The following is a 9,411-nucleotide window of genomic DNA, read 5'->3' on the forward strand; positions in this document are numbered from 1 at the left end:
TACTTTCTAGGTTTATGTACACTTATTGTGGAACGATTGAGTAGTAGGGTTATAATAAATGAATAATTTCCAAATAATAGGGCATTTTGAAGGTTGTACAATTCCATAAATTGAATTTAGGGTTTCGGTTGAAATATGAGAAATTTGAGAAAATGATCAATCACAAGTAAAACTAGGGTTTTGATTAGACTTTTAGGGTTTCAAATCTTTTAAAACAAAATAAGGTTTTAAATCAAATCCAAAGAAATACACTTTAGTATTTTTTTTTCAAACAACCTCCTAATATTCGGGGTGTCACAATCTCCTCTCCTTAAAAGAATTTCGTCCTCGAAATTCATACATTTATTCGTAAATTCATAGGTTTATTCGTAAATAAGTATAAGCAAATAAAAGCATTTTCAAAACACATTGAAAATAACATACTTTCTTTATATACGTATCATAGCAATTAACACATCCTACAGTACATTAACCCTAGGTATCGCTCAGGCACTACTCTTAATCAAGGCTCGAAACACGTGAATAAGAAGGATCCCAAATCCCATGAATATCTTCAATATATTACAAGTCCAGACTATTCGCATTCCCCTTGCCTTTGTTTTCACAATCCAAACTTATCCCAATATTACGCGAAATCTCATCTTATCGTAAAGGTATCACTCTTTGGTATTCGGGGACAAGAATCCAAAAATATGATAATTCACCACTCAAGCTGGCCAGGCTCAAGAGCAAATCACCCTTATTAGAGATTCCTACCCAACATACATATCTAAGGTCCTCAACAATAGACAATTGTTCCACACTTAACAAGTCAATCCCCACAGTCCGAGAACCCTCTCCCGGCACGAGCTCAATAGGAGCTCTGATACCATCTGTGACGACCCCACCTCCCCCTGAGGCGTACCAAAGGGTTTGGCGGACCGCCTGCCCAGCTCTCGCCAGGACTCACTCACTCAAATCATGTGCACACATCCATGAACCATAAATAACATCGCAATTCAAGCTTAGAATTTACATTGATGAAAATCAAGGTACAAAGCCTCAATATACTCAAACTGGTTCAAGGCGTATACAATCCAAATACAAAAAATTCTATTCGAGGAATAGCGCGAGTACAAGTCAAAAGTCAAAAGTAAAAAACAACTAGACTATGCTAGTCTTTACATGTCTCATGCCTCGCTCGTACCCCCTGTAAGGAAAACAAATAGCGTGGTATGAGCTAAAAGCCCAGTGAGGTTCCAAATAGCAAATTAACCATTATTTATAAGTACAAGTTTTCGATATAGCAAAGTAACGAGCATGAAGAGTCCATAAACGTGAGCAATAACACGTCAAGTAGAAATCTCAAAATGAGCGAGTGTAAAAGTTTTTCAGAAGAAACAATAATCCAATAAACAATAATCATTCCAAAGCATAAGGATATGGATGGCTCTCAGGAGCCAACTTCCATTCATCATCAGGAGCTTGATCACGTAGTAGTTGACACTCCGTCAACTTTCAAGTAAAGGAACCAATCCAGTAGAACACCACTTACACTACTCTCAGTCCACCATTCACACCCCCTATTGGGCCCAAAATCCTCAATAAACACGGGTGGTAATACTCGAGTATACCGATTAGTCGAGGAGATATCACTCCACTCGACAAAGCAAGAGACCCAGGGCTCGTTACCCAATCGACCAAGCCCTTGCTGGCTCGACTAGAGTAACTCGCCACAGGGTTTCTGGAATTCCAGGAAGTGCGCACATCATAAACAAGTATATCAAGTCAATTGCAATCAATAAACAAGTATATCACGTAAGGGCAAGTGCGATAAAGTACACTCTTGCCCTATCTGATGTGCGACGGATCTAGACGATCACCAAGTTGAGATGATTTGTGGAACTTTGACCCTTCTAGAATCACAAGCCATGAACTAAGGAGATTCCTTAACCCAAGACTAGCAAATTTAGTGAACCAAAAGTATAGATAGAAGAATGCCACAATCAAGGAGACTACTTGATTGATAAGTTCGATGAACAACTTGAGATTAATTCTCAAGTATTCAAAGGAAATTCTCTTGAGGCAAGAGAGAGTGAATAAACTCACGAATATTTTTTAAAATCTGAATTGTCCTTTAGTGAATAAAAACCTAGGCTATATATAGCCTTACAGGACTCAAACCCTAGAATGTCCAATGGACGACCTTGCCCTTCATTAAGGGTGAAAATATCTAACAACTAATTGACTAAAATTAAGACTCTGAATTCGGCCAAAGTGAAGTGGAAATTGACCGAAATTATTAATGCTAACAACAACTAATAATGGTAACTAAAACCCTAATTAGCAAGCTAGTACTCCATGAACTAGTCTTCATTTGGTTCTTCCATTTGAAGGAAAGTGTATAGAGTAGTTTCTCCATTATGTAATCCTTCAATGGTCCTCAAGTCATCACCAACTCGTTCTTGAATCGTGCAAACAAGAGCTTGAAGTGAATCTTGAATGCTCCTAGCACGCGCTCTTGTAATTGGACCACTGGGTATTTGCATGACCTGAGCACTAGAAGTTTAAGCAGCCTTGAGCCCCTTCTCATTAGTCCCCTCCTCTTGAAGGCGATTTGTCCTCAAATCAAACTCATCGTCTGCATGAAAAGGACTCAAGTCAGATACATTAAAAGTAGCATGTACCCCATACTCACCTGGAAGTTCAAGTTTGTAGGCATTGTCATTTATACGCTCCAGGACTTGGAATGGACCATCTCCCCGTGGAAGTAGCTTACTACGCCTTTTGACTGGGAACCTTTCTTTGCGCATGTGTATCCATACCCAATCGCCAGGCTCAAAGATCATCTTGCGGCGCCTCTTGTTGGCACTTTGGATGTATTGAAGTGTACGCTTCTCGATGTTGGCTCGCACCTTAGTGTGTAACTCACGAACATATGCAGCTTTGTTCTTACCATCCAAGTTAACTCTCTCATGAATAGGTAAAGGAGTTAAATCCAAAGGTGTGAGAGGGTTAAAGCCATACACAATTTCAAACGGCGAATAATGTGTAGCAGAATGAACAGTGCGATTGTATGCAAATTCCACATGTGGTAAGCAATCTTCCCAAGATTTAATGTTCTTTTTAATAATTGCGCGCAATAGGGTAGATAAAGTCCTATTAACAACTTCGGTTTGACCATCAGTTTGTGGGTGGCTAGAAGTAGAAAATAGCAATTTAGTACCTAGTTTACACCACAAAGTTTTCCAAAAATAGCTAAGGAATTTGGCGTCCCTATCAGAAACAATAGTGCGTGGCATGCCATGTAATCTAACTATCTCACGAAAGAATAAATCTGCAACATGCTTAGCATCATCTGTTTTAAGACAAGGAATAAAATGGGCCATTTTGGAGAAGCGGTCAACTACCACATAGATTGAATCATGTCCTTTTCTAGTCCTAGGTAGTCCAAGCACAAAATCCATTGACAGATCAACCCATGGTTCATGTGGAATTGGCAAAGGCGTATAGAGACCATAAGGGTGTACCTTTGATTTTGCTTGGTGACAAGTCACGCACCTTTCAATGTGGCGTTCCACGTCACTCCTCATGCGTGGCCAGAAGAAATGTTCTTGGAGAATCATTAAGGTCTTGGCAATGCCGAAGTGTCCCATTAGCCCTCCTCCATGAGATTCTCTTACTAAGAGTGTGCGCATGGAGCTCTTGGGAATGCAAAGCTTGTCCTTGCAACTAGGGTTTCCTTGGGCGCAAGTTTCTTGCCAAATCTGCCAAAACTTTAGTTTATTCCACCAAGTTGTTTTCATTAATTTCCTAAACTGATTTTTGTGGGTAAACTTGTTTTGGGTTGGAATCTTGAAGAGGGACTACCATAATCTAGGGTTTCTTGAGTTTCTTGAAACTAATCTTGAAGTCTTGAAATTTTGATACATGTCTTGATAATTATTGGAGGATTGAAGGAGAACATTGGTTTGACATTAGATTCTGGAATTTTACCCAAAAACAGCCGAGTAATTGTGTGTTCTTAGAGAAAAAAAAAAGAAAAAGGAAATGAGAAAAGGCATTCGGGTAGCAAACAACAAAGAAGGAAGCCGCACTTTTATTTGCCAAATTCTATCTTATTGCAATTGTTCCAACAAACCAGAAAATTACATCAAGAAAAGACTACTCAAAAGTTTTGACCAACCTTCTCTTGAAAATCTTGAGCACCTTGAGCCTTGATCACTTGTATCACCCGTTGAGATTTTTGAGGATCTTGACCATCTTGATTCTTGAAGATTTGCACCTCTCTTCGTATAAAAAGTTTCTTGTACGTCCTTGCATCCATACGGGGCTTCCTTGGCTTAGGAGTAAACCTCTTGGGAATTTCTTGAGCAGGCCGCTTGGGGAATTCTTGAGTGACGTCGCTTGTATCATCTTGTGAAGCCATTGACTAGAACCACGCGATGAAACTGTCCTTGTGTGGAGCAAAGAGGAGGGGGGCCGAATTGTTTGTTTGTTGAGGGAGAGTAAGGGACGAAAATTTTGGGGGATAAGGATCGGCTTTAAGAAGAGGAAATTCTGGAAAAATTTAGAGGTGGGGAAGCTACCAAATCTGGACAATTTTTTTAGGAAGTTCTAGCCGACTTTGAGAGGGATTTAAGAAGAGGAAATTCTGGAATTTTTGGAGGATAGTTTCGGGTAGAATAGGAAGCTACCAAAATCTGTTTTACACTTGGTTGACCAGCCGACTTTAGGAAAGGCATAAGGAGAAGGAAATCTGGAAAATTTTTGGAAATAACCCTGATTTGGTATAGCCGATTTTGAGGAAGGTTAAGGGGTACGAAATCTAGAAATTTTTTGGTAACAATTCTGATTTGGTTAGCCGACTTTAAGGAATTTTCCAAATAAATCCAACACCTAACTTGGTTCCCAAAATCAATTAGGAAATTAAGTAAACACTTGGGAAACTCCATCATTGTACTTGGACATTCCATTCCTTATCGAATTCATTACTTGAGCTTTCCGTTTCTACTCTTGCTTCTTGTTCCTTTGGTACAATTGGATACTATTTGATTAAGGTTTGATTGAACTTCTTTGAGAAAATTTCTGATTTCTTCAAAGGAAACAATCAAGTGGCTTGAGAAGTGAATTGGTGAGAGCATTAGAGTGACATAAACACTTGAGTGAAAACACGAGAGGAGTGAAACACTTCAGGGAGTAAGCGAGGCATTTTCTACTAACAATTTGTCAAGTTTTGCAGGTTTCACCATGTCTCAGGAAAATGAACTTACCATTGCTCAGTTATCACGTAAAATGGACGATATGTGGAAGGAAATGCAGAGGAGATTTGACCAAAGGCTGGAAACAATCCATGAGCAGATTGATCAACTAAGTTCATCTAGGGTTTCTTCTAGGAAATCTAAGGGAAAATCCACCCCGGAGGAATCTAGTGACTCCAATGCCGATTCGGAACATGAGGCATACCAGCAAGGAAGGCCGAAGGCGAAACACAAGAGCAATCGGTGATGCAATCAAGGGGATTAAGATGAAGATTCCTCCTTTCCAAGGCAAATCTGATCCGGATACATACCTTGAATGGGAGAGTCGAGTAGAGTTAGTATTCGATTGTAACGACTACACCGATGCACAAAAATTGAGACTTGCCGTAGTAGAATTCACCGACTATGCCATAGTTTGGTGGGAACAAGTGGCTACAAGCAGGAGAAGGTGTGGAGAACCACCTATAACCACTTGGACTGAGCTCAAGAGACTGATGAAGAAGCGATTTGTACCAAGTCACTACCATAGAGACTTGTACCAAAAACTTCAAACCTTGACACAAGGTCAACGCTCAGTTGAGGACTACTACAAGGACATGGAAATCTCCATGTTGAGAGCTGATATTCAAGAAGATCGAGAGGCTACAATGGCAAGATTTCTCAGTGGTCTGAGGGTTGAAATAGCCGATCAACTGGAGCTTCAATACTATGTGGAGATAGAAGACATGGTGGAGAAGGCTATCAAGATTGAGCAAAGGCTCAAGAGGAGGGGTACAACCAGAAATTATAACCCTCATCCACAAACGTTTACTCGACCATTCCAGCCTAGAAGGGAAGAGAGAGGTCCGAATGCTTGGAACACTCCAAAACCCAAGCACGACCAAGGGTCAAGCTCACGGCCACCTTTTACCAAAACCGACTCCAAGGTTGTTTCCAAGCCAACAATTGAAACTTCAAAACCTAGGAATAGTGACACCAAATGTTGGAGGTGTCAAGGAGTTGGGCATATTGCAAGTCAATGTCCAAACCCAAGGACCATGCTTGTCCTACCAAATGGAGACATTGTCACTGATGATGAAGAGGAGGATTACAAAGACATGCCTCCCTTGGTTGAAGAGGAAGATGAGATTGAGGATGAATTAATAAAAAGAGAGTTGTCTCCTTTTATGGAGTTCCTTGATGGAACTTGCGTTTCTCTTTGAACAGTATCAAGTATTTAGCTTGGATACTTGTGGTGTTCAAGGCAAGATGATCACATCATCTTGTTCTTTCAAGCCAATAACCAATCCACTAGGTTTTTAGAGACGGGTTCTCTTTAGGTCTAGTAAGGTAGTTATTGTTCCATAACCAATAACCAATCCACTAGGTTTTGAGAGGCGGGTTCTCTTTAGGTCTAGCAAGGTAGTTATTGTTCCATAGCCTGATCAAGATAGATCCTTCCGCTGCCTGATCGACTTGGTTCTTCAAGACAGGTTCTTGCTGGGTCGAGTTCGTATCACTATCAATTCACGTATATAACATGTACTCATATTGGTCACGTATCAAGTTCAAGTATCTAGTGCAATTCGATATTTGAAAGCACTCACCACAAGATATAGTGCTTTTACTGGTCACTTTCAGGTTATACTCCGGGTTCGGAGTCCAAATCTGCGATAAAACTCAGTTTGAGAACTTTAAAACATGACTAAGATTCGAAACTTAGACGTTTCATTCAATAAAAATCAAGAAATTGGAATTCACTTGGAGAGTAGTCGTGAAACACTTGCTCGCCTTTTTAAACAGTAAAACTTTGTAATATTTATACTTGAAATTGTCACGCGAGTTGAAAGTACAAGGAAAACATTCTTCGAGCAATCATGATTGCATTTCTCAAGGGTACAAGTTCGGCCAAATCCTTACTTATATACCTCGAAACAAGAAGACTCAAGTACCCTAGATGGTTCAAGTACTATTCATATCAACTCGACCCAAGTCGCAAGTGTAATGTTATAGTCGTCGAGCGTAAATTTGGGCAGCATGCCCTTTGTGTTTACCTAATTTTTTAGCCATTTAGGCTTCATTATTTTTTCTCAGCCAATCCCAAAGTCATATATATCATAAATGCAAGTCAATAGCCGTTCCATAGGCTCATAACATCATAAGAATAAGAATCAAAGTAGTAACAAGTGCGGAAATACAATCTAGCAAAAGACAGATTTGACGGGCTTTGCGGAAATAACATATCCGAGGCTACGCTTATCGGATTAATACGCAGCTTATACCATTTCGAAGCTAAGGAAAAGGCCTACAACTTTCATGAAGAGCACTTAGTCTAATTTCCTGTGTAACCTGATCAAATTCCCAATCCATGTAACCTGGTTTCAACTATTCGGCTAATCCACCGTACTGCATTCAAGTGACCATATCTCAGTCTACCAAGGTCCATTTAAGGTGTTCTTGGTGGCGTTACAAATCTAAGACAGAGCACTGAAACTTTCATGCTTTGGTGAAAGGCTAAATCCAAACGGATTATAGTGAATAAATTCAACCAAAAGGACTAAACTGTCCACGCGGAACTCTGGAAAGTGACCTAAATCAGCGAGGGTATTTTGGTCTTTTCATGAGCTACGATGCTCCGATTGAGCTGAAATTTTGTAGGCAACTATAAAATACAATTATGTACAACTTTCATGTTTTAAAATAAGGCCAATTCGGCCTCTAACATGGTGCAACGAAAACGGGCAGAATAGGGTGAAAATTTCGAGAAATCTGAAATCTTTTGGTTTCAATGATAGTTTTCTTAATTTCTTGCTACACTTGCTACCAAAACCCCCTATATAACCTTTGATACAACATAAATCAATCACACATCAAGTATGGGCAGCATGCCATCAAACCCTAATTCATGTAACAAAAGGGAAAACTACCCAAAACATGACAATAAACGTCATTCATCACAATATTGAGAAGCTAAGCTAATATAAACAAAATTAAGAGTAAAATTTGGGGAAATCATCATCCTTACCTTGCTTAGTGTCTACCAAGAGCAACCCTAGCTTTCTCCTTCAAAATTTCACCAATAGCTCACTAAATAAACACTCAAGGGTGCCTTTAATCAGTTTAGTTTTTTTGTTTTCTCCCTTGGTTGCTAGATTCAAGAAGAAATGAAGAAGTTTTTTCTCTTGTTCTTTCCCTCTCTCTCTCTCGGCTCTTCAGCAGAAAAATGAAGGAGGAAAGTGCAAAATTGGAAATAAGAAGGCTAGTTGCTCTCTTGGCCAAGAAACACCTTTCATTTTTCTCTTTCTTTTCCTTGCTATTTTTAGTCCACATTTTCGGCCAACATAGCTGGAAATTGAGAAGATATTTTGCTCAAATATCAATAAGCTTGTATGGTAAGAAAGTGGTGGTCAAGTGGTGCGTTCAATCGGTAGTGCGCGGGTCCCGCCGGTTCGCGCCGTTTTTCTTAAAAACACACGTATTAGGGTTTTTACTTCCCATTCACTAACCTTATATCATTGCTACTAGTCACATATTTTCTCACTTAAAAGTCACTTTTAATCACCAAATTTGATCCTTGCTCAGTACCGAAAATTCATCTGGCGAAAAATCGCAAAAAACCCTAATTTTGCTCCAATCTTGAAACCAAAAGTGAAACTCTACTTTCTAGGTTTATGTACACTTATTGTGGAACGATTGAGTAGTAGGACTATAATAAATGAATAATTTTCAAATAATAGGACATTTTGAAGGTAGTACAATTCCATAAATTGAATTTTGGGTTTCGGTTGAAATATGAGAAATTTGAGAAAATGATCAATCACAAGTAAAACTAGGGTTTTGATTAGACTTTTAGGGTTTCAAATCTTTTAAAACAAAATAAGGTTTTAAATCAAATCCAAAGAAATACACTTTAGTTTTTTTTTTTCAAACAACCTCCTAATATTCGGGGTGTCACAATCTCCTCTCCTTAAAAGAATTTCGTCCTCGAAATTCATACATTTATTCGTAAATTCATAGGTTTATTCGTAAATAAGTATAAGCAAATAAAAGCATTTTCAAAACACATTGAAAATAACATACTTTCTTTATATACGTATCATAGCAATTAACACATCCTACAGTATATTAACCCTAGGTATCGCTCAGGCACTACTCTTAATCAAGGCTCGAAACACGTGAATAAGAAGGATCC

General features: G+C 39.0%; 1 protein-coding gene across 1 annotated transcript; it reads right to left on the reverse strand.

The window, feature by feature from the left end:
• Window positions 1–2,546: 2,546 nt before the first annotated feature.
• Window positions 2,547–3,677, reverse strand: LOC140016597 (uncharacterized). Its single transcript, XM_072070163.1, has 2 exons — window positions 3,297–3,677; window positions 2,547–2,951 (listed from the first exon to the last, which is right to left on the reverse strand). The coding sequence occupies exons 1-2, from the start codon at window positions 3,675–3,677 to the stop codon at window positions 2,547–2,549; spliced, it is 786 nt and encodes a 261-aa protein (XP_071926264.1).
• Window positions 3,678–9,411: the final 5,734 nt, after the last annotated feature.

The sequence above is a fragment of the Coffea arabica genome, chromosome 1e (assembly GCF_036785885.1).
Source record: "Coffea arabica cultivar ET-39 chromosome 1e, Coffea Arabica ET-39 HiFi, whole genome shotgun sequence".
Classification (NCBI taxonomy): Eukaryota; Viridiplantae; Streptophyta; class Magnoliopsida; order Gentianales; family Rubiaceae; genus Coffea; species Coffea arabica.

Excerpts from the sequence above, each read along its gene's own strand:
- LOC140016597 (XM_072070163.1), bottom strand. The coding sequence starts at position 3,677 with ATGCGCACACTCTTAGTAAGAGAATCTCATGGAGGAGGGCTAATGGGA. Across the intron at positions 2,952-3,296 it reads ATTTATTCTTTCGTGAGATA|AGAGTTAACTTGGATGGTAA; the intron begins GTTAGATTACAT and ends CCTATTCATGAG.